The following is a 26,342-nucleotide window of genomic DNA, read 5'->3' on the forward strand; positions in this document are numbered from 1 at the left end:
ATATAATGCAAGTTTTTGAAATATGTACCTTCTTTGACCTTATATGATTTAAAGAATACTATTAATAAATACTATTTTTTTTAGTTAAATACAAAGCGTCATATCTTGCGTTTAGGACCTTGTGGTTGGATTTTTATATTTCAGTTTTAAACGGAGAAATAAAATGGTTTTTTCAGGTCCGGTAATGGGCGAGTGAAGCTATTGCCTGCAAGGAAAACACGGCGCGCGATCTTGTTGCTGTCCGTCGGCATTAAAAGTGTCGGCCCAGACAAAAATTCTGAAATGTATATTTTGGTAAGAAATGTTACAGCTTTCATTTGGTACATGGCTGATGTTCGGCCAATACTTGGTATGAGTCCTGGAGTCGTTTTAATATAATGCAAGTTTTTGAAATATGTACATTTTTGACCTTAAATAATTTAAAGAATACTATTAATAAATACAATTTTTTTAGTAAATACAATGCACCATATCTTGCGTTTAGGACCTTGTAGTTGGAATTTTATATTTTAGTTTTAAACGGAGAAATAAAATGGTTTTTTCGTGGCCTGTTATGGGCGGGTAAATCTATTGCCTGCAAGGAAAACTGGGCGCGCAAACTTGTTTCTGTCCGTCGGCATTAAAAGTGTCGGCCCAGACAAAAATTCTGAAAAGTATATTTTGTTAAGAAATGTTACAGCTTTCATTTGGTACATGGCTGATATCCGGCCAATACTTGGTATGAGTCCTGGAGTCGTTTTTATAAAATGCAAGTTTTTTAAATATGTACCTTTTTTGACCTTTTATAATTTAAAGAATACTATTAATAAATACCATTCTTTTTTAGTGTAATACTAAGCGTAAAATCTTGCGTTTAGGACCTTGTAGTTGGATTTTTATATTTCAGTTTTAAACGGAGAAATAAAATGGTTTTTTCAGGTCCTGTAATGGGCGAGTGAAGCTATTGCCTGCAAGGAAAACAGGGCGCGCGATCTTGTTGCTGTCCGTCGGCATTAAAAGTGTCGGCCCAGACAAAAATTCTGAAAAGTATATTTTGTTAAGAAATGTTACAGCTTTCATTTGGTACATGGCTAATGTTCGGCCAATACTTGGTATGAGTCCTGGAGTCGTTTAAATATAATGCCAGTTTTTGAAATATGTACTTTGTTTGACCTTAAATAATTTTAAAAAATGTTATTAAAAATAATAATTTTTTAGGTTAAATAAAAAACCTCATATCTTGTGTTTCGGACCTCGTTGTTGGATTTTCATATTTCACATTTTAACGGAGAAGTAAAATGGTTTTTACAGGGCCTGTAATGGGCGGGTGAAGCTATTGCCTGCAAGGAAAACTGGGCGCACGATCTTGTTGCTGTCCGTCGGCATTAAAAGTGTCGGCCCAGACAAAAATTCTGAACAGTATATTTTGTTAAGTAAGGTGACAGCTTTCATTTAGTATGTGGCTGATGTTCGGCCAATACTTGGTATGAGTCCTGGAGTCGTTTTAATATAATGCCAGTTTTTGAAATATGTACTTTGTTTGACCTCAAATAATTTTAAAAAATTTTATTAAAAATAATAATTTTTTAGGTTAAATAAAAAGCCTCATACCTTGTGTTTAGGACCTCGTTGTTGGATTTTCATATTTCACATTTTAACGGAGAAGTAAAATGGTTTTTTCAGGGCCTGTAATGGGCGGGTGAAGCTATTGCCTGCAAGGAAAACTGGCCGCACGATCTTGTTGCTGTCCGTCGGCATTAAAAGTGTCGGCCCAGACAAAAATTCTGAAAAGTATATTTTGTTAAGAAATGTTACAGCTTTCATTTGGTACATGGCTGATATCCGGCCAATACTTGGTATGAGTCCTGGAGTCGTTTTTATAAAATGCAAGTTTTTTAAATATGTACCTTTTTTGACCTTTTATAATTTAAAGAATACTATTAATAAATACCATTCTTTTTTAGTGTAATACTAAGCGTAAAATCTTGCGTTTAGGACCTTGTAGTTGGATTTTTATATTTCAGTTTTAAACGGAGAAATAAAATGGTTTTTTCAGGTCCTGTAATGGGCGAGTGAAGCTATTGCCTGCAAGGAAAACAGGGCGCGCGATCTTGTTGCTGTCCGTCGGCATTAAAAGTGTCGGCCCAGACAAAAATTCTGAAAAGTATATTTTGTTAAGAAATGTTACAGCTTTCATTTGGTACATGGCTAATGTTCGGCCAATACTTGGTATGAGTCCTGGAGTCGTTTAAATATAATGCCAGTTTTTGAAATATGTACTTTGTTTGACCTTAAATAATTTTAAAAAATGTTATTAAAAATAATAATTTTTTAGGTTAAATAAAAAACCTCATATCTTGTGTTTCGGACCTCGTTGTTGGATTTTCATATTTCACATTTTAACGGAGAAGTAAAATGGTTTTTACAGGGCCTGTAATGGGCGGGTGAAGCTATTGCCTGCAAGGAAAACTGGGCGCACGATCTTGTTGCTGTCCGTCGGCATTAAAAGTGTCGGCCCAGACAAAAATTCTGAACAGTATATTTTGTTAAGTAAGGTGACAGCTTTCATTTAGTATGTGGCTGATGTTCGGCCAATACTTGGTATGAGTCCTGGAGTCGTTTTAATATAATGCCAGTTTTTGAAATATGTACTTTGTTTGACCTCAAATAATTTTAAAAAATTTTATTAAAAATAATAATTTTTTAGGTTAAATAAAAAGCCTCATACCTTGTGTTTAGGACCTCGTTGTTGGATTTTCATATTTCACATTTTAACGGAGAAGTAAAATGGTTTTTTCAGGGCCTGTAATGGGCGGGTGAAGCTATTGCCTGCAAGGAAAACTGGCCGCACGATCTTGTTGCTGTCCGTCGGCATTAAAAGTGTCGGCCCAGACAAAAATTCTGAAAAGTATATTTTGTTAAGAAATGTTACAGCTTTCATTTGGTACATGGCTGATATCCGGCCAATACTTGGTATGAGTCCTGGAGTCGTTTTTATAAAATGCAAGTTTTTTAAATATGTACCTTTTTTGACCTTTTATAATTTAAAGAATACTATTAATAAATACCATTCTTTTTTAGTGTAATACTAAGCGTAAAATCTTGCGTTTAGGACCTTGTAGTTGGATTTTTATATTTCAGTTTTAAACGGAGAAATAAAATGGTTTTTTCAGGTCCTGTAATGGGCGAGTGAAGCTATTGCCTGCAAGGAAAACAGGGCGCGCGATCTTGTTGCTGTCCGTCGGCATTAAAAGTGTCGGCCCAGACAAAAATTCTGAAAAGTATATTTTGTTAAGAAATGTTACAGCTTTCATTTGGTACATGGCTAATGTTCGGCCAATACTTGGTATGAGTCCTGGAGTCGTTTTAATATAATGCCAGTTTTTGAAATATGTACTTTGTTTGACCTTAAATGATTTTAAAAAATGTTATTAAAAATAATAATTTTTTAGGTTAAATAAAAAGCCTCATATCTTGTGTTTAGGACCTCGTTGTTGGATTTTCATATTTCACATTTTAACGGAGAAGTAAAATGGTTTTTTCAGGGCCTGTAATGGGCGGGTGAAGCTATTGCCTGCAAGGAAAACTGGGCGCACGATCTTGTTGCTGTCCGTCGGCATTAAAAGTGTCGGCCCAGACAAAAATTCTGAACAGTATATTTTGTTAAGTAAGGTGACAGCTTTCATTTAGTATGTGGCTGATGTTCGGCCAATACTTGGTATGACTCCTGGAGTCGTTTTAATATAATGCCAGTTTTTGAAATATGTACTTTGTTTGACCTTAAATGATTTTAAAAAATGTTATTAAAAATAATAATTTTTTGGGTTGAATAAAAAGCCTCATATCTTGTGTTTAGGACCTCGTTGTTGGATTTTCATATTTCACATTTTAACGGAGCAGTAAAATGGTTTTTTCAGGGCCTGTAATGGGCGGGTGAAGCTATTGCCTGCAAGGAAAACTGGGCGCACGATCTTGTTGCTGTCCGTCGGCATTAAAAGTGTCGGCCCAGACAAAAATTCTGAAAAGTATATTTTGTTAAGAAATGTTACAGCTTTCATTTGGTACATGGCTAATGTTCGGCCAATACTTGGTATGAGTCCTGGAGTCGTTTAAATATAATGCCAGTTTTTGAAATATGTACTTTGTTTGACCTTAAATAATTTTAAAAAATGTTATTAAAAATAATAATTTTTTAGGTTAAATAAAAAACCTCATATCTTGTGTTTCGGACCTCGTTGTTGGATTTTCATATTTCACATTTTAACGGAGAAGTAAAATGGTTTTTACAGGGCCTGTAATGGGCGGGTGAAGCTATTGCCTGCAAGGAAAACTGGGCGCACGATCTTGTTGCTGTCCGTCGGCATTAAAAGTGTCGGCCCAGACAAAAATTCTGAACAGTATATTTTGTTAAGTAAGGTGACAGCTTTCATTTAGTATGTGGCTGATGTTCGGCCAATACTTGGTATGAGTCCTGGAGTCGTTTTAATATAATGCCAGTTTTTGAAATATGTACTTTGTTTGACCTCAAATAATTTTAAAAAATTTTATTAAAAATAATAATTTTTTAGGTTAAATAAAAAGCCTCATACCTTGTGTTTAGGACCTCGTTGTTGGATTTTCATATTTCACATTTTAACGGAGAAGTAAAATGGTTTTTTCAGGGCCTGTAATGGGCGGGTGAAGCTATTGCCTGCAAGGAAAACTGGCCGCACGATCTTGTTGCTGTCCGTCGGCATTAAAAGTGTCGGCCCAGACAAAAATTCTGAAAAGTATATTTTGTTAAGAAATGTTACAGCTTTCATTTGGTACATGGCTGATATCCGGCCAATACTTGGTATGAGTCCTGGAGTCGTTTTTATAAAATGCAAGTTTTTTAAATATGTACCTTTTTTGACCTTTTATAATTTAAAGAATACTATTAATAAATACCATTCTTTTTTAGTGTAATACTAAGCGTAAAATCTTGCGTTTAGGACCTTGTAGTTGGATTTTTATATTTCAGTTTTAAACGGAGAAATAAAATGGTTTTTTCAGGTCCTGTAATGGGCGAGTGAAGCTATTGCCTGCAAGGAAAACAGGGCGCGCGATCTTGTTGCTGTCCGTCGGCATTAAAAGTGTCGGCCCAGACAAAAATTCTGAAAAGTATATTTTGTTAAGAAATGTTACAGCTTTCATTTGGTACATGTCTGATATCCGGCCAATACTTGGTATGAGTCCTGGAGTCGTTTTTATAAAATGCAAGTTTTTTAAATATGTACCTTTTTTGACCTTTTATAATTTAAAGAATACTATTAATAAATACCATTCTTTTTTAGTGTAATACTAAGCGTAAAATCTTGCGTTTAGGACCTTGTAGTTGGATTTTTATATTTCAGTTTTAAACGGAGAAATAAAATGGTTTTTTCAGGTCCTGTAATGGGCGAGTGAAGCTATTGCCTGCAAGGAAAACAGGGCGCGCGATCTTGTTGCTGTCCGTCGGCATTAAAAGTGTCGGCCCAGACAAAAATTCTGAAAAGTATATTTTGTTAAGAAATGTTACAGCTTTCATTTGGTACATGGCTAATGTTCGGCCAATACTTGGTATGAGTCCTGGAGTCGTTTAAATATAATGCCAGTTTTTGAAATATGTACTTTGTTTGACCTTAAATAATTTTAAAAAATGTTATTAAAAATAATAATTTTTTAGGTTAAATAAAAAACCTCATATCTTGTGTTTCGGACCTCGTTGTTGGATTTTCATATTTCACATTTTAACGGAGAAGTAAAATGGTTTTTACAGGGCCTGTAATGGGCGGGTGAAGCTATTGCCTGCAAGGAAAACTGGGCGCACGATCTTGTTGCTGTCCGTCGGCATTAAAAGTGTCGGCCCAGACAAAAATTCTGAACAGTATATTTTGTTAAGTAAGGTGACAGCTTTCATTTAGTATGTGGCTGATGTTCGGCCAATACTTGGTATGAGTCCTGGAGTCGTTTTAATATAATGCCAGTTTTTGAAATATGTACTTTGTTTGACCTCAAATAATTTTAAAAAATTTTATTAAAAATAATAATTTTTTAGGTTAAATAAAAAGCCTCATACCTTGTGTTTAGGACCTCGTTGTTGGATTTTCATATTTCACATTTTAACGGAGAAGTAAAATGGTTTTTTCAGGGCCTGTAATGGGCGGGTGAAGCTATTGCCTGCAAGGAAAACTGGCCGCACGATCTTGTTGCTGTCCGTCGGCATTAAAAGTGTCGGCCCAGACAAAAATTCTGAAAAGTATATTTTGTTAAGAAATGTTACAGCTTTCATTTGGTACATGGCTGATATCCGGCCAATACTTGGTATGAGTCCTGGAGTCGTTTTTATAAAATGCAAGTTTTTTAAATATGTACCTTTTTTGACCTTTTATAATTTAAAGAATACTATTAATAAATACCATTCTTTTTTAGTGTAATACTAAGCGTAAAATCTTGCGTTTAGGACCTTGTAGTTGGATTTTTATATTTCAGTTTTAAACGGAGAAATAAAATGGTTTTTTCAGGTCCTGTAATGGGCGAGTGAAGCTATTGCCTGCAAGGAAAACAGGGCGCGCGATCTTGTTGCTGTCCGTCGGCATTAAAAGTGTCGGCCCAGACAAAAATTCTGAAAAGTATATTTTGTTAAGAAATGTTACAGCTTTCATTTGGTACATGGCTAATGTTCGGCCAATACTTGGTATGAGTCCTGGAGTCGTTTTAATATAATGCCAGTTTTTGAAATATGTACTTTGTTTGACCTTAAATGATTTTAAAAAATGTTATTAAAAATAATAATTTTTTAGGTTAAATAAAAAGCCTCATATCTTGTGTTTAGGACCTCGTTGTTGGATTTTCATATTTCACATTTTAACGGAGAAGTAAAATGGTTTTTTCAGGGCCTGTAATGGGCGGGTGAAGCTATTGCCTGCAAGGAAAACTGGGCGCACGATCTTGTTGCTGTCCGTCGGCATTAAAAGTGTCGGCCCAGACAAAAATTCTGAACAGTATATTTTGTTAAGTAAGGTGACAGCTTTCATTTAGTATGTGGCTGATGTTCGGCCAATACTTGGTATGACTCCTGGAGTCGTTTTAATATAATGCCAGTTTTTGAAATATGTACTTTGTTTGACCTTAAATGATTTTAAAAAATGTTATTAAAAATAATAATTTTTTGGGTTGAATAAAAAGCCTCATATCTTGTGTTTAGGACCTCGTTGTTGGATTTTCATATTTCACATTTTAACGGAGCAGTAAAATGGTTTTTTCAGGGCCTGTAATGGGCGGGTGAAGCTATTGCCTGCAAGGAAAACTGGGCGCACGATCTTGTTGCTGTCCGTCGGCATTAAAAGTGTCGGCCCAGACAAAAATTCTGAAAAGTATATTTTGTTAAGAAATGTTACAGCTTTCATTTGGTACATGGCTAATGTTCGGCCAATACTTGGTATGAGTCCTGGAGTCGTTTAAATATAATGCCAGTTTTTGAAATATGTACTTTGTTTGACCTTAAATAATTTTAAAAAATGTTATTAAAAATAATAATTTTTTAGGTTAAATAAAAAACCTCATATCTTGTGTTTCGGACCTCGTTGTTGGATTTTCATATTTCACATTTTAACGGAGAAGTAAAATGGTTTTTACAGGGCCTGTAATGGGCGGGTGAAGCTATTGCCTGCAAGGAAAACTGGGCGCACGATCTTGTTGCTGTCCGTCGGCATTAAAAGTGTCGGCCCAGACAAAAATTCTGAACAGTATATTTTGTTAAGTAAGGTGACAGCTTTCATTTAGTATGTGGCTGATGTTCGGCCAATACTTGGTATGAGTCCTGGAGTCGTTTTAATATAATGCCAGTTTTTGAAATATGTACTTTGTTTGACCTCAAATAATTTTAAAAAATTTTATTAAAAATAATAATTTTTTAGGTTAAATAAAAAGCCTCATACCTTGTGTTTAGGACCTCGTTGTTGGATTTTCATATTTCACATTTTAACGGAGAAGTAAAATGGTTTTTTCAGGGCCTGTAATGGGCGGGTGAAGCTATTGCCTGCAAGGAAAACTGGCCGCACGATCTTGTTGCTGTCCGTCGGCATTAAAAGTGTCGGCCCAGACAAAAATTCTGAAAAGTATATTTTGTTAAGAAATGTTACAGCTTTCATTTGGTACATGGCTGATATCCGGCCAATACTTGGTATGAGTCCTGGAGTCGTTTTTATAAAATGCAAGTTTTTTAAATATGTACCTTTTTTGACCTTTTATAATTTAAAGAATACTATTAATAAATACCATTCTTTTTTAGTGTAATACTAAGCGTAAAATCTTGCGTTTAGGACCTTGTAGTTGGATTTTTATATTTCAGTTTTAAACGGAGAAATAAAATGGTTTTTTCAGGTCCTGTAATGGGCGAGTGAAGCTATTGCCTGCAAGGAAAACAGGGCGCGCGATCTTGTTGCTGTCCGTCGGCATTAAAAGTGTCGGCCCAGACAAAAATTCTGAAAAGTATATTTTGTTAAGAAATGTTACAGCTTTCATTTGGTACATGGCTAATGTTCGGCCAATACTTGGTATGAGTCCTGGAGTCGTTTAAATATAATGCCAGTTTTTGAAATATGTACTTTGTTTGACCTTAAATAATTTTAAAAAATGTTATTAAAAATAATAATTTTTTAGGTTAAATAAAAAACCTCATATCTTGTGTTTCGGACCTCGTTGTTGGATTTTCATATTTCACATTTTAACGGAGAAGTAAAATGGTTTTTACAGGGCCTGTAATGGGCGGGTGAAGCTATTGCCTGCAAGGAAAACTGGGCGCACGATCTTGTTGCTGTCCGTCGGCATTAAAAGTGTCGGCCCAGACAAAAATTCTGAACAGTATATTTTGTTAAGTAAGGTGACAGCTTTCATTTAGTATGTGGCTGATGTTCGGCCAATACTTGGTATGAGTCCTGGAGTCGTTTTAATATAATGCCAGTTTTTGAAATATGTACTTTGTTTGACCTCAAATAATTTTAAAAAATTTTATTAAAAATAATAATTTTTTAGGTTAAATAAAAAGCCTCATACCTTGTGTTTAGGACCTCGTTGTTGGATTTTCATATTTCACATTTTAACGGAGAAGTAAAATGGTTTTTTCAGGGCCTGTAATGGGCGGGTGAAGCTATTGCCTGCAAGGAAAACTGGCCGCACGATCTTGTTGCTGTCCGTCGGCATTAAAAGTGTCGGCCCAGACAAAAATTCTGAAAAGTATATTTTGTTAAGAAATGTTACAGCTTTCATTTGGTACATGGCTGATATCCGGCCAATACTTGGTATGAGTCCTGGAGTCGTTTTTATAAAATGCAAGTTTTTTAAATATGTACCTTTTTTGACCTTTTATAATTTAAAGAATACTATTAATAAATACCATTCTTTTTTAGTGTAATACTAAGCGTAAAATCTTGCGTTTAGGACCTTGTAGTTGGATTTTTATATTTCAGTTTTAAACGGAGAAATAAAATGGTTTTTTCAGGTCCTGTAATGGGCGAGTGAAGCTATTGCCTGCAAGGAAAACAGGGCGCGCGATCTTGTTGCTGTCCGTCGGCATTAAAAGTGTCGGCCCAGACAAAAATTCTGAAAAGTATATTTTGTTAAGAAATGTTACAGCTTTCATTTGGTACATGGCTAATGTTCGGCCAATACTTGGTATGAGTCCTGGAGTCGTTTTAATATAATGCCAGTTTTTGAAATATGTACTTTGTTTGACCTTAAATGATTTTAAAAAATGTTATTAAAAATAATAATTTTTTAGGTTAAATAAAAAGTCTCATATCTTGTGTTTAGGACCTCGTTGTTGGATTTTCATATTTCACATTTTAACGGAGAAGTAAAATGGTTTTTTCAGGGCCTGTAATGGGCGGGTGAAGCTATTGCCTGCAAGGAAAACTGGGCGCACGATCTTGTTGCTGTCCGTCGGCATTAAAAGTGTCGGCCCAGACAAAAATTCTGAACAGTATATTTTGTTAAGTAAGGTGACAGCTTTCATTTAGTATGTGGCTGATGTTCGGCCAATACTTGGTATGACTCCTGGAGTCGTTTTAATATAATGCCAGTTTTTGAAATATGTACTTTGTTTGACCTTAAATGATTTTAAAAAATGTTATTAAAAATAATAATTTTTTGGGTTGAATAAAAAGCCTCATATCTTGTGTTTAGGACCTCGTTGTTGGATTTTCATATTTCACATTTTAACGGAGCAGTAAAATGGTTTTTTCAGGGCCTGTAATGGGCGGGTGAAGCTATTGCCTGCAAGGAAAACTGGGCGCACGATCTTGTTGCTGTCCGTCGGCATTAAAAGTGTCGGCCCAGACAATAATTCTGAACAGTATATTTTGTTAAGTAAGGTGACAGCTTTCATTTAGTATGTGGCTGATGTTCGGCCAATACTTGGTATGACTCCTGGAGTCGTTTTAATATAATGCCAGTTTTTGAAATATGTACTTTGTTTGACCTTAAATGATTTTAAAAAATGTTATTAAAAATAATAATTTTTTGGGTTGAATAAAAAGCCTCATATCTTGTGTTTAGGACCTCGTTGTTGGATTTTCATATTTCACATTTTAACGGAGCAGTAAAATGGTTTTTTCAGGGCCTGTAATGGGCGGGTGAAGCTATTGCCTGCAAGGAAAACTGGGCGCACGATCTTGTTGCTGTCCGTCGGCATTAAAAGTGTCGGCCCAGACAATAATTCTGAACAGTATATTTTGTTAAGTAAGGTGACAGCTTTCATTAGGTACATGGCTGATGTTCGGCCAATACATGGTATGAGTCCTGGAGACGTTTATATATAAAGAAATTTGTAAAAAATATGGGCTGTGTTTATCTCTATATTTCAACAATTTAATTTTTTATTGTTTAAAAGTTTTATTTTTTTATATTATGGTACATTTATGTTGTTATGTTGTATATTTCATACATTTTTGTGTCTTTTATATGCTTGTATCTTCGTTAAATTATGTTAAAAATGTTATGTTTTCAGCGTGTATAGTAGAATTCCCTCCCATAATGTATGGCGCCATGTTTTGCTGTTGCTGTCCAGCGCATTTACTTGACCACGGTGCTAAGTGTGTATATATAATGTTATCCGTCAGACACTTTTGAAATTATTTCTTTCATAAATATCAATCCATAAACTAATTTGGAAAATATTGTGACAAATATAGGCATTATTATTTGCTATTATAAATAACTTGTGCAGGTAATACATTTGATTACAACAGAAATGCGAATTTTGCATGTGTTGCTGGAAATAGAACATACCCCAAAGCTCTCATAATATTTGGGAAAACAAACCATGAATTTGATTTATTCAGTATTAAATAATGATAAACGGTTATAGGTGTAGGACGTTAGTTTACAAACATAAAATTATTTAACAGGACGTTCCTCTATCATTGAACGAACTTGTCTAAGTTGACAGTGTATTCTCTGAAATCTATTGTTTATTAACACTGGAAGAGGGGAAACCGAGGATGAGTCATCCCTGGTAGGGGTGTGCAGTTCTTTTTCTCTCTTTCCCTGTCTATCTTTCTCATTTTTATTTTATTTTTATATATCATGTCTCTCGAGGCCCGGCGTGCTAACAGATTTTTATAAATGCTTATTTGGGAGAAATGTATTTCCATAATTTTTATTTGTATACAATAGAGCTCTACACAACGCTAGAATAATTAAATAACTAGATACTTATAATAGTAACCTATCCTCCGAATTTTTCTGTAGGGTTGCTGAAGAGATGGCTTCCAAAACAATTATTAGATCCACCTATAATAAGTTACAGGATGTTATGATTTTACAGTGACGTATTGGGGATCGAACACACGTGCTGTGCATGCAGAGCGCAGGGTCCCGGTGTGTCGGGAGACGGCTTGGTTATTGCGCAACAAAATGGGTGTTTCTTAGGCGAATTTACTGCAGATCATAAGTTCATCTTAGAATCGTCAGTAAAATAATGAGGCACAAATGTAGCACATACAATTAATCACACTACTACATTTTTACTGCGGGCATGCACAGCGATGGAATTGACATATAGTTTTTTTTATCGCTAGATCGTAGGTTCAAGGACACCAAATAAATAAGTGTTAAAGCCTTACTAATAGACATTATAAAAAGTCTTGGATTCACATCAATTAAGATATATATAATAATAATTAACATATCACTTAAATGTATGCTTAATTTGCACCAAATCATCAATTATAGAAGAATTTTCACCGAGAAGTTACTGTAATATTTATTTTAGTTTTGCGTCATTGGAAGACGTACAAACATAGCCTCGGTGAGTTCCGTTATCTCTGACGAGCACTGAAATCACTGATGAATGCTCATGAATCTTCTTCAATAACTGAACTATAAGAACAACTGTCTTTTATAGCAATCGTTTCGGACGGCACAACGGAATTTCGAATTTATATTATTCTGGTTTTATTTTAATTTTATCATGAATTTAAAACGTTTATGATAAAGTTATTTTAATATTATTTAAGAAAAATTGTTTATAAAAAAACTGTCGTATTTGTATGTTGCATCATGCTGAAATACGATGTGAAATACTTCATATTTATAATGCATACATACTCCACGAACTAAACATGTTTTAGATAGGTACTTAACACAAATATTTAATTGCGAGTCAAAATCTGATTTCTCCCTATGCAATACAGCCTCAACAATTCTAGTGCTCTCGGTGATCACAGTCAGTGATCCATCTAGCCTCGCACGGGGTGCTACTCGGCATTGGGCCTATTTCGGATTCTATTGGTCAGCACTGTGGGTGCTGAGGCTTTTTAAAGAAACGTTACCGTACTATTTCATTCATTTTCAGAAATTCATGTCTGCTCTACTAAGATTACTGATATCACTTGTCCTAAGAGCTTAGGCTTAGCCTCGCACAGGAGTTAGAAAATATGGTCACGTGACAAGGTTCTCACTTGATGGCCTGCAGGTTCAGTGAGAAAAAAAAATCAGTAACCAGAGTACTGACTAGTAAAAATCGGTGTACGATCATTATCAGAACAAATAACTGACTTTAGGGAAACCAATAGCTAGTGAAATCTGTGAATTTGCCTACACAAGTCAAGGAAATTGGTAGAATGAATCAGCAAAGGCATTTCGTAAGGAACTATCCCTTTGGCGTGATTTCGGGAAACCATGAAAAACTGAAATTAAAATGAAAGACCGAGTTTCGAACCCGCATCCTTACGTATGCAAGTCCAAATAAACTTTTGTGTTATAGTATCGAATTAGTAGTGTTACATGTAGATATCATTAAGCACTTTATAATCGACGGATTTAATTGAACATATTTTTCATCAGAATGATGCAACAACAGTAGTCTCTTACGCGTGTGTGTTGTCACTGAGCAGCATAAAAAAAAGTGATTGTTTTAAAATTATTTCTAACGGCCAGTGTCATCAAAACTCCCTGAAATGTTGGCATGATTTTAACGAGCTTTAGGATGGAGCGAGATGGCGCATTTCGGAGGACTGAGGATCGAACTTCGGTCCAGTCATCCTGATATCAGTTTTCCTTGGTATCCCACGATCACTCCAGGCAAATGTTGAAATGATTCAATAACAACTTCAGCAGTAGAGTTAATTTCCTTGTTTTCCCCTGTTTTCCATTTAACTTTTTTTCTCCGTGTCTCATAGGTCTGTCTGGCAAGATAACGTATATAGGTATTTGAATACAAATTATTACCAAAACACATTTCAACAAACATACATCATATGGAGAATTGACTATAATTTTTTTTTGTACAGTATACATTTAAATATGATTTTAATTAATTATTAAGTAACCAACGCCGCTGTTCTGACTAATAATAAGAATAATAATAATTAAACGAATAATTTTTATAACAAAATTAATTTTGACCATGCGAAAGACCATTGATATTTGATTTTGCTTCAAATTAATACACATTTGTTTGTATCCGTACATTTAATTAACGATAGTAAAACTGTTACAGATGATTAACATCACATTAATTTATGATTAATGTACAAACTGGTTTTAAGACATTCTAGATAATGTGAAATATGAAATGGACTGATAATATAATGCACTCAGATATTGTAGTCGCGTAGCCGAAGTAACTGCCTAAAGGTTGGTGAAATCTTCGCCTTCGACGCGGCTAGAACCCCAAAGCCAAGCAACTCCAGACAATTGCCGCCAAAGCTTGTGATCCTAACTCAGATTTTTGTCAATTTCCCTGTGTTTACCAGGTTTTAAAGACTTTTTTTTCACTTCAGTTTTCTGAATACTTCTTATCTGCGGGAATAGTGCTAAAGGTTACGGCCGATTATTCTCAAACTTCTTTTGTTTGAGTGGCGTGTTTCCGAGTGTAAAGACTGTGCCGTTAATGAGACGTTGGGGCCTAACCCAATACTAAAAAAAATTCGAGCGTGGCTTTCAGTATTCGCCAGTGATGTGTAACATCTAACCTTGGTAACTAGCAAATTTATGTGTGCTCATTTTGCAAATACACATAATCACGGAATTACCTAGAGGGTGGGGGTCCGTGGGTCCGGACCCCTCCATTCAAAGATCTAAATTTAAAAAGAAAAACCATCGAAGACAGAATAAGGAAATTTTAGCCATTTAGCTACCTAAGGTTACAGAGAGTTTTATTTGGAAAGATTATTGTAATCCTTATAGTTGGCTACAATAAATGCATTTCCGCCTACATCTAGCTCAATATGCGTCATACACAGAAGCGGCAGGAATTGTTTGCAAGAAGTCTAAATTTTATTCCGGTTTGCTGCTGTCAGTCACCCAACGTCGCATTTTCTCGCCTCGGTGGGATGAGACGCAACACGTTACTCGACTGATCGGGAGGGAGAACTCGACCAATAAGAAATCGCCACGGTGCAGTCACCACGGAGCCTAGCTGCAAGCACGAACGGCAACTATTTATGAAACAATTAACTATCTGGACTGAAGTGTCAGTTAAAAATCTCTCAAACACGGATCATTGGCGGCAACTTATACAGGGTGACCCAAAACATAACGCCAGGACAGTCATAAATTACCCCACTTGATAACAATTCAAAATAAAATCAGAAATGCAATACTCACATTTTATTTTGTGTTCCATTGTAATTTTGTGCAACAGTTGCATTTTTTGAAAGTGCAGCTTCAGTTGTTTATATGTACTTATATTTAGAATTTTTAAATTTCCTCTACAGACAATTGGTTTCTTTTGGCAGGATTGTCTTAACGTGTTCATTTCTTCCTCCATTGTTCTTGGTTGGCCAGATCATTTTGTTTTCTCAACACTACTGGCAATTATACTTAATACTGGCAATTATACATTCTAAAATATTTATATAGAGCATAGGTTGATGCATATTGCACTAGATCATTTGAGGGCTTCTGTTGTGCAATTTTTTGTATATCCTATTAAAATAAATTTTTTTTACTCCAAAAGTGGCTTAGAAGATACCAGTAGAGGTGATTTATCAGGTGCTGCAAGTAATATTTAGATTTTGACTACTGTTTATTCTAGTATAGTTAACAAATTGAAGGTGCCAATCTCTTTTTGCATGTATTTTTGTAGCACTAAGCAACTCCAATTTTATTAGGAAGAGTAATGCTATGATTGACTTTTTTTTTCCTGCTTCACAGGTGGAAGAACTCTGTTACACGAATCATTATTCACAGATTTATTTCGCTTAGCTGCAAGTAGTTTTCAATATTTATTTTAAAAAAAGTGTTATGAACATTGTAATTTTCTGTGTTAGATAAGTCCAAAATGATCACTTTAGGTAGAAGTTGTATGTTTTTGTTTTATTTTCTAAGGAATCACCTGCCAGGAGTTGTTTGTGTTGCTTGGAAACATCCTGGATGCAGAAAGTCTTTTTATCAGCCTGATTTTCTGCTAATTCTTCACAAACTTTGTAACACTCCAATACCCATTAAGATGTGTGTGTGTGCATTAGCATAGGGTTAATTTAATTCAGTGAATGGTCTTTAATCCGGCATTTTCGGGACCATGGCCATGTCTGTTGAGTTTTTTTTTTTTTGCCAAATTATCAAATGCCAGTGTTGTTTTAATTAAAATATAAAATTTGATATGAAAACTGTCAGCTACGATGTAAGTATTTTTCACAAAAAAAATGTCTGATTGGTCATTAGACTGCAATAAGATTTTCCTGCGCTAGCTATTGCAGCCTAAAAGAGAAGTCATTGCCCTATTCTGCCTGGCCATTCAGTATGTGTTTGCTTCCACACTGGATGGCTATGATTGACATGCTGACAGTAGACACGTACTTGAAAGAAACCCAGCCAATCATGAAACACAGACAACACTAAAGAGTTTTAACACACAGATGGTCTGAAATTTGTTCACAAAAAAATTAAGATGGTCTGAAATTTGTTCACAAAAAAATTATATGGCCCTCACAATGAGCGAAGTAACATTGCAGGGAAGTGATGCAACTTGGGGGCCAGTGTCAACAGCCGGAATCCACCCCAAATAATCTGAGTGCAAGTGGCTTGATTGGTGCCAAATTTCCGAATGTGCCGAACCATAGAATGCTTTTCACTGCAATAGCCCTATATAAATTAGTATCATGCCTTGTGCAGATCCTAAAAAATAATGTAAAAATTTTTTATAGAGGAAAAGTTTATATGCAATTGCAAGTTTTATAAAAATATTTTTTTTCTCCAAATTTTGAGTATGGTACTTATTCTGTTGTAATAGCCCAATTGGTCCACACCCTACTTATTAGGGTATCACAAGCCTATTCACTGCAAAATTACATAGATCCTTTGGGAACATGCTTCTTGTAACTCAACATATTGGTTGGCAGGGACAGCTCCAGGTCTGGGCAAGTCGGACAACTGCTTAGGGTCCCCCAATTTGATGGGCTATGCCCTATGCCCTGGCCGTTTTATTACCTATGCACTTTAGACTAGGTTCCTCACTATTGCTTGGTTGAATGAGCCCTCATTTCTATGCAGAATCACTCAGATATCTGTACGTCATTTCGTGTGGCCATGAGCACGTCCATTTGACGCAAAGCTATTTGTACTTTGCAGTGCCGTTGCTATGCTCCGGCACATGACTAAACCACGCCCAGGCACTGTTCTAACCAGTTCAGCCCCACCATACCAGTATGCCCATTGGCGCTCCGATGGAACACACCCTTCTACTGCGGTCTTTGGGTCTGCGAGGTTCGTTGTCACTGCCGGTCACCACAGGACAGTCTAGGTTCTACAAGCATGCAAGTACCAATCCCATGTAGGCAATTAGTGCAAGAAGAAAACTCGAAACAGGTGGGCACTACCTGCAGATAGCCAACTGACACTAGCAGGTAATCCATACCTGCAGGGACTACAACACACACAAAACAAACACAAAGACAAGAACAGACATTATACATAATTAGGTACAAATATCAATAAATACTTAATACTTCATCACAATATAAAATGCATAATAATAATATATCAATCAAGAAAAGAAAAAAAATTACAAAACAAAAAAAAACAAGACTAGTTGGTTAATAATAATAAAAAATGGAAGTAACTTACAAAAATTTATATAAAATAATTTTGTTAGTTTTTGGTTCATTGACTGTCTCCTTTTGAAATGAGTTCTGACACCTTGTAATTAATGGTTGCTTATAAATTAATTTTTAAAACTCTATATAGTTTAGTCATCAGCCATTGCTCAGGATCCATGTACAACACTGTCTTTCAAAATTATATTTTGAAGGAATGAGGGAGGCTGGCCATTGCTTTGGTGCATCTGCTGGTGAACAAAAAATAGGTATCAATTAATTTCTGAGAGGAAAGCGACAGAAAAAAAAAGGGGGGGGGGGGGGGGGGGGGAACTGGACGCTTCGACCTCAGAAGTGAGTCAGCTGGACCTAGCTGATGATATTTTCATAATACATGGCCAGCATATCAGATGTTTTTAATGATTAATTTGTGGGCAAGTAGTTGGTAACTCATTCAGTGTTCACAAAACTTTATGTATGGCTTTTGCTTGGATAAACCATACACAATGAAAGATATTTAATGTGGCATTCTATATTTTGGCTCATTTTGTAATCCGGCGCTAATTGAGTCGCTCACTGCGAGGGAAACTAACTGTATATGATGTTTAGTGTGTATGGATGAACATCTAAAGTATCAGCACTCGTAGAGGTATACTCACCGGACAATAATTTGTACTGATTTCCTTATATTGTGTGACCGTTTCAACTATGTCATGTCGTTGTAGGATCTTGGCCTACATTTACCTTCACCTCACTTCTGTAACTCCCTATTGTTATCTTTTTCCATTTTGTTTCCTTCTACGGTCTTCGATGGATCTCTCTCTGACGTGGGCCTTGAACTGTCCTTATTAGCTCTTAAGAAATACGTTGAAAATTTTCTTCCGCCATAACTCAAGTCTCCACACGTTCTTACTACTTGCTAATCCTGTTCACCAACAGTATAATGATTTTGTTTGCCCCACATGGACAGAGCAATATTAATAATTTAGTTCCAGATATACTCTTTTATATTACGGTGTAAGTATAACTCTTCATATCACGTTCAGATTTTTCGGGATGGTTTGTGTCTGTTGACTTTTTGGCTTTCAGGTTGCATTACTTTGCAGTCTGCTTTTTTAGTTTGCTTATATTTTATCATTACTGTTGGTTTTCGTTTCAGTACAGTGTTTGCTATCTTCTAGTGGGTTTCATTTAACACTTTATATTTTTACACTTTGTATACTCGTTAAAACTACATTGACATTCGATAAACTGGTAAAACAGAGAGTCTGGAATAGTCGTGATCCTTATAAAGCCCAGGGACGTAACTAGAGGGGAGCAGACAGGGATTGTGCCCGGGTGCCGCATTTGGGAGGGCGGTAAACTGGCAGTCATTTTTAATATAGATGTTTACTTAAATATTGTAGTTTTGGAGGGCAGTTGAACTGAATTATTTGTTTTAAAACATACATACATGTATATAGTCAAATATTTAAAAAAAAAAATTTTTTGCGTACTATACAACTTTCCATGTACTATTTAAAATGAAATTAATACAAATAAAATATTTATTATCTAAGTGGAATCAAAAATATTTGGAATAGTGAAATCAACATGTGGTGGCGATATGAGTTGTTGTTGGGAAAGGTTTTGGTTTGGTTGGTTTGAAAAAAGAAAGAGGCGTTCCAAGATGAGTTTTTCCCCCGGGTTGAAACTAGTCTAGTTACGTCTCTGATAGTGCCTGATTAAAGACCTTTCTCTGTACATAAACAAAAAACATAAAAAAAATTAATTAAGAGTTATGATAATAACTGTGGTGCTAAGAATAACAGTTTTGAAGTTAGTGCAAAGGTATCTGTGTTTGGATTGTACTGGGAATTTTGACTTACGGGTTACAAAACATTTAAAAACATGCAAGTAGGCAGGCCCCCTGGCACTAACGAATCGTGGTCTAGAGCAGGTGCATCCCTCACCAAAAAGTCATTGTGTTACTGTTGATTTGGAAGGGTCGCAGTGAGGTAAGAGTGTTTTCCATCACCAAAGTACCCATGACACTGATATAGTTCCTACTAGCATTAGTTCCTGGGAGAAATACTTTGCTATAACGAAACTTAACATTGTTGAAAATATGTGGTGTTATAGTTTTATTTGTTTTGCAGCTCTAAAGACAACAGTGGTAAGTGAAGTATTTTTTTTTTATTCATAACTGGCAAATTTGTTTGTTACAGAATCAGAAATGGAACCTGGAAGCCGGCCTTCTGCTTGCAACCTTGCGAGCTCGGCTACAGTGGTACTCGTAAGTAAACATTTATTATTTTTTAGTTTTGTCAGGATTGGGGGTGCGCTTGTTTTAACTGGAGGTCTGATATGATCATGACAATAGTTGTGTTCATATTCAGTGCTACGTTCCTTTGATCACATCAACTTGTTCCCTGGGCTGTCAGGAGGGGGCAAAATCCCTGGGGACCAGGCACTAGACGGCCTCAGTTGTGTTTCAGGATTGCTTTTAATGCATGCATGAGTTTACCAGATAGTTGGACAAAATTACAAGTCTAGTGTTAATAGAATTCATTGTAAACATTACAATCTTTGCAATACCTACAGGTTATGTACCTGTATATAGTTAAGACCACACAGTACATTTACAGGATAAAAATATGATTTTTTATTTTAAATTGTGGTATTTGAAAAATTGTGTATTAAGTACTAGCTGCCCGACCCGGCTTCGCACGGCTATACTTATGGAAAAAAATTAAGCCACATCTCCTATTTACAGTAATGGTAAATAAAAAAAAATTCAGTGAAAATTTATTACAATGCTGCATAATGTACCAGAGAGAAAATGAATAGCACCGATGGTTTCCCGACTCGTGCACGCAATGTACAACTGATGTACCCGTACTTTGCTACGGTAGTCTACAGGCAGATCACTCTTGCGCCGCTCATTATACATGCCCCTCCTTGTGGGTACGCCACTGCCGCGCGATGCCCGTTGCCATGGAGACGCAGAAGGCATGAACAATGCAAAATCCTGTTCTCATGCAGACAAAGTACCCACTGTTGCCTGGTTTTAACCACCCATGGGATCTAATTTTCGGAAAATGTCATCCTGCGTAACAAAAGGAACATTACTGTGAAGTTTCAAGTCTGTAAAATATATATACTTGAAAAAAAGGGCAATAAAAAAACAAATTAAACACAGAGAGAGAAAAAAAAACAATAGTTTAGGTTTGCGATTTAAAGTGATAAAAAGTATTTAAATACTAATTGAACTCTTATAAGGGTACTGATTGCTTCGTTGTTAATATCACACAGGTGTTTTTTACTTGTATGGGAAAATTAAGAATGATAAGGCATCTAGTGCGTGGCAACAATGTTAATAGGCAATAGGAAATAAACTTCTAGCGCCTATGGCATTGTCAACACACACTTCGTACGTGTACTGCATGTTGTATCTAACCCCCTCCAACTTATTTGATTCTAAATTGGACTTTTAGTAAGGATCCCTAATGTTATTGATAATATAATATAGCCTATTGCCTTCCTCGATAAATGTACTATCCAACACTGAAAGAATTTTTCAAATCGGACCAGTGGTTCCTGAGATTAGCGCGTTCAAACAAACAAACAAACAAACAAACTCTTCAGCTTTATAATATTAGTATAGATTGGAGAGGGGTTCCGACCAAATTATTTGTCCCCGGGCCCTTAGTTTCTCTCTTGTTCCCTTCGTGATCTACCATCCTTTGTGCCCTTAAAGTTGAAGTACAAGAATATTTAAATTTAATAGCCCCTATACCTGTATATTTATTTATGTATTTGATTAGTTTATCTGTGTTCTCACGAGTTGAGCTTATCCACAAAAGGCCCCACATTTTCCAGTGCACAGTAAATTTTAAAGTATTGTCTGTCTCTACCTGTTAAACAAAAAAAAATAACCTTTTTTTTTTGCATTATATTAATTTCCTTTAACAAGTTAGTTATTATTGGAACTACTTGGTAGGCTGTTTCACAAATATATGAGTTACAGTAATGTAATTACAGTTAATAACTTTTTTTAAACTGTAAATGGCCTATGGGAAAACCATATATATATATATTTTTTATTCTTAATTGAAGTTAGTGTTTATATCTCATGTTCATACAACTTTGGTGAAAGTTTTCACAAATAGCATGTTAAATTACTCAAGTTCATGATAGCATTGTATTTGCATGCATCTTGCTACAGTTATGACAATGGGTACAAATATTTTTAATACATTTTACCCAGAGACCTTGAAATATCATTATTGTTCGAGGTTCAATCTCAAATTGGGAGAAAAATGTTTATGCAGGTAAAGGTAATACAGTACCTGTCACAAAACAAATATCACTCTACTCAAACACTAAACCTACTTTGTCAGTCTACGAAGAAATGGTTCTTCTAACAGGGTAATAATTTAGGATTGTTAAGTGCCATTTTTAAGGTAATGTTAATGTGACATTCGTTCATTTGATAATACAATGAATCATCTTTCCCTAATGTTTTAGAACCTTTAGATTGAACTTACAGGTATCTACTAATTCTGTCAAGTTGATATTTATACATTATAGTCTGCAGATTATGACTCATTATGTATTGTGGTTGTATATAAAACTCAAATGACATATAACCATTGATTTTGCATTTCGGACACAGTTTTGGTGACATTCTTAGACCAAGTCTAACTCAAAAATTAGAATGCACAAATACATGCCAGTTTACAACTCATTTTTGTGCTTCTTTTCCCACACAAATTGATCTGGATTGAAAATCCTATAATTTCCCATTTTTTTAGGTTTTCAAACTTTATGTTCGGATGTAAATGATCAGACACTGTTCTCAATTGCCTGTTGAACAATGAATCCACCAGTGATTTTCCTGTGGTCGGTTTTGGAGTACTTTTGTAAATCAACAGGTACCTCTGTAACTCCAAATTAAGTCTCAGACTATCCATTCTTTTTTAGTACATTATTTCTGCCATGCCAAGGCTGGGTAGATGATACGGTAGTGTTTAGAACATATTAAATGCTATTGTTTGTCACAAACCTACGAAACTCCTCTGAAGTGAAGTAGTACTATTATCTGACATAATACTCTCAGGCAGTCCATGAACAGCAAACAGATTTAGAAGAATATTTATTACAACTGAAGTTGTCATGGAAGGGGTTGGAATGATTTATAACCAATTGGAAAATGTGTCCACAACAATAACATTTATTTCCTCCATAAAGCAGTTTTAGAAAATCACTATGCAGTCTCTGCCATTTACTTTCTGGTTTGGACCAAATCAAATTCCTAGTGCATGGCATGGGTGATCATGCCATGTCTATGTACTCCGTTGTCATGAACCCACAAACTATTCAATGTCAGTATATAATTGTGGCCACCAAAAATAGCATCTAGCAAGTTCCGTCATTCCAGGGTGATGAAACTGTAAGTCTTCAAGTATAGACAGTCTGAATGATTCTGGAATCACTACTTTGTTTGACAACAGAATACACCCTCTGGATAATGATAGTTCATGAAACTGAGACTTCAAATGTTCCAATTCTGGTAGTAGTTTGGAGTCATCCAATTTAACCATACCATTTTCAATCCATTCTTTTATGTGATGCAAAAATTTATTAGCATTTTTTTCTTTGTCAATATCTGTTACATTATATGGCTCATCTCCTCAAGTTTGATGCATCGATGTAGTTACAAAACACCTTGGAATATCATTCTTTAGTTTTCCTTCACTTCGGCATACTCTTTCATAGGTATGCCCACTTTATTGCATTGAGAACAAATACTGTGACCAACCAAACCACAGTGGTAACACTTAACATCCATTCTTGTCACAGCTTTTGTCTTAAGTCTTTAGTATGATCAGAGTGGTGAGGTTTACACTTGCCAACCATATTTCAGTTTTATTGCAACTTTTTTTTTAAAAACATTTTTCAATAAAGGATGTTAGGTGCTTCTGTAAATTTTTTCAGCTGTTGCTTCTGTGATAGTGTAAACTCAAATCCAGTTTTATTTCCAAATTTTATAATAGTGTTGTTACATGTATTGTTTATGATTTATTACGTGTTCTACCCAGGGTAGCATTTGTTTGTGTTGATTGCTGATTGCATTAAGTGTATTTAGAAACATTTACCTAAATGACAAGAGGCCAATCACTCAAATATCTGCTGTAAACAGTTTTTGTCTCATGATGGTGAGACCTTAGTGACAGTACTGAACCAAGAAGTATCAAAATTTGCTTCAAATAACTTTGATATGGCAGCGTTTTATTTATTCAAATATTGCATTTTAAAATTACTTTTAAAGAGTATTAATTTTAATTTTTTTTTTTTTTTTCAGTTATCTGTAGCCATTATGCCTGCTCATGCTGCTGAGGTAAGTTCTGCTCACAAATTATATTTATTTTTTTGTGTTTGATGTTTAGACCTCATATTTTAGAACCCTAAAAATGGCATTTCGCAGCAAGAAGCATTCAAATGATTGCAAAATAATTATTTTTCTAGCTGGAAACCTAATGATAAAACAGTGGCTTATTCTAGGTAAAAACACAGTAATCTGTAATTCCAGTATGTGAAAACTAAAGCATGCACTGAATGGATGTATTTCCAATCCTAAACAGGCGACAGATCAGCTTGTTTCGAGTTGATATCGGGGAACTTGATGTTCCCCAGCACAAGGTCATAAGTCTCTCGGTACCTCTATGGTAAAGTAGCCCTACGAAAGTGGAGGTGTTAAGGTGTTACGTGTCGGCCACTTTCCAAGGTCACCAAGCCCGTGAATGCACACATTGGGAACGTAGTCCCAAGCTTCAACTACGAAATTACCATCAGTCTGAAGGTCTTGCGCAGGAATGGACAGGAAGTCACCTAGCTGAGGAAAACGGGAGGTACCTGAACGTACAGAACAAGTGACTGTGTTTTATAGCGGCAGAGAGGCACATGCTCTGGAGGTAGCTGAAACTCCAGGCATGTTAGAAACCCCAGTAGGAATCTGGTCAGTGAGAGCTAGATGCAGACAGTGATAACTTTCAATGCTGTACACAGTCATGAGTGGAAAGTTTTACCTAAATGCTGAAAATTTAATTAATGGTTTGAATATCTTTGTCTTTTGAAAAATGTTTTGTTGAAGATTTTGGACTGATTAAAGTTCAGTGATTCAATATTGTGCCTGAGGTGGTGAAAAAAAATTTCCTTTTTGAAAAATTTATGTTGATGCTGAGTGTAAATTAGGCATACTAATTTTGTAAAATTAAAAAAAAAAAAAAAAAGAATAAATGTATGTAGCCTAGTCAGCTCAAATACTTTATGTATAAAAAACTATAAATACAAAAATTGGATATTTAAAGTGACAGTATGTACATGTCATTAGACAAAATACCTATCTGCATTTGCATTGAATGTTATAGTTTCAAAAATCAGCTTTGAACAACAATGGAATTCATAAAAACTGATGTATTACAACATTAGTAGTTATTGTGAAAGCAAGTGATACCATGTACAATGTATATTACTCAGACTCACCTGATATTTTGCTACAGCTTGACAGTTTACTGGAAATGATGTGAGCTCCATTGTTATATGTACTTCTGTGAACTGTTCTTCAGCATGATGGCTAAAGCTGCACACATGTATGGAAGTAAGTCTGGTTTACAAATAGACTCATTTTGAGCCTTGACAGACAATAGAAATTGAAAAATTCTGTATGTAAAAGACTTGATTTAAATCATTATTGTGGGAATGATAGTTTGCACTGTATGGCATGGAGAAAATACAAAATACATCACAGCACAGACGGACACAGTGGGTTGATGAGGAGACTGTTGCAACAGTTTTCTCCATGACATGCAGTGCAAACTAACAATAGTATATGTCTAAAATAATGATTTTAATTATTCTTCCCCATCACAAGAATCATTCAAAGAATAACGGACTTGTAACAAAAACATGTGTCAAGTTTCCCAAATGTGTGTTTTTTTTTTATTTAAAAAAATGCTACACTGCTGCGACCTATGTTTTAGCATTTTTGCAGTTTGCAAGGAAAAGAGAAGTTGCCAAGTTTAGACGTCAGGTAAGTCAAGATATCACTTTCGTTGGTAGTGCATACCGTAAGGCTAAAATGTTTGAGGAGCCTCAAAATGCCTTTTTAAAACAACTTGGTGAGAACTATATACCATACATTTTTGTCAGTAAAGGTTGAGACATCTAAAATACGAGAGATTAATCAGTGACCACATTGATGATAAGTGAAAGGTGAAAAAGGAAAGTTCACTTTTACATCCTTTTCACAAATTACCAAGGATACCTTGGCAGCTGCAGTGATAACTGTAGAAGCAGATAAGTATTCAGGTAAGGAGTTCAGACAGGTCTCCTGGAAAATGTATCTTTGCCATTCAACATGATGATGGGAACAAAAATATTCTTTCATCATGAGGATTTTCGCAAGTTATAAAACCTATGCTTTGCGTTTAGCTCACTGACTTAGACAACTGAAGCTGCTAATACTAATGCAGTTAGTTATTCATTGCTTATGGGCAAACATGGTCAGAGACATAGCTTTAATATAGTCAGCAAGTCAACCATTTAATGTTCTTTTCCTTTTCAGCTACAAACTTAAGAGCTTGGGAGTTACAAATATTAAATATGAACTAGGTGTTTATGAGAGGCGTGCTAACTTTCAGAAAATTCAGCCTTGTGTTGAGAAATTAAGTTAAATTACTATGATGGCACAGTGATGTACAGATGTCGACGTCATGATTAAAGCTGACGAGGGTGATTCCTGGGAGCCCAGCTGTTTGGATTTCAGTATATTTGAGAACT

At 35.4% G+C, this 26,342-nt stretch overlaps 1 protein-coding gene across 3 annotated transcripts in view; it reads left to right on the plus strand.

Moving 5' to 3' along the window:
• Window positions 1–26,342, plus strand: part of LOC134535921 (uncharacterized) — an 82,106-nt gene that overhangs the window by 22,438 nt on the left and 33,326 nt on the right. For 2 of the 3 annotated variants that reach the window (XM_063375301.1, XM_063375302.1), the window contains exons 2-3: window positions 19,727–19,794; window positions 23,866–23,901. In XM_063375301.1, coding sequence (XP_063231371.1) covers window positions 19,735–19,794; window positions 23,866–23,901 — 96 coding nt within the window. In that variant the 5' untranslated portion in view covers window positions 19,727–19,734. Of the gene's footprint in view, window positions 1–19,726; window positions 19,795–23,865; window positions 23,902–26,342 lie in introns of those variants that run through there. The other variant, XM_063375303.1, reaches the window with a different exon arrangement.

This window comes from Bacillus rossius, chromosome 10 (assembly GCF_032445375.1).
Source record: "Bacillus rossius redtenbacheri isolate Brsri chromosome 10, Brsri_v3, whole genome shotgun sequence".
NCBI lineage: Eukaryota > Metazoa > Arthropoda > Insecta > Phasmatodea > Bacillidae > Bacillus > Bacillus rossius.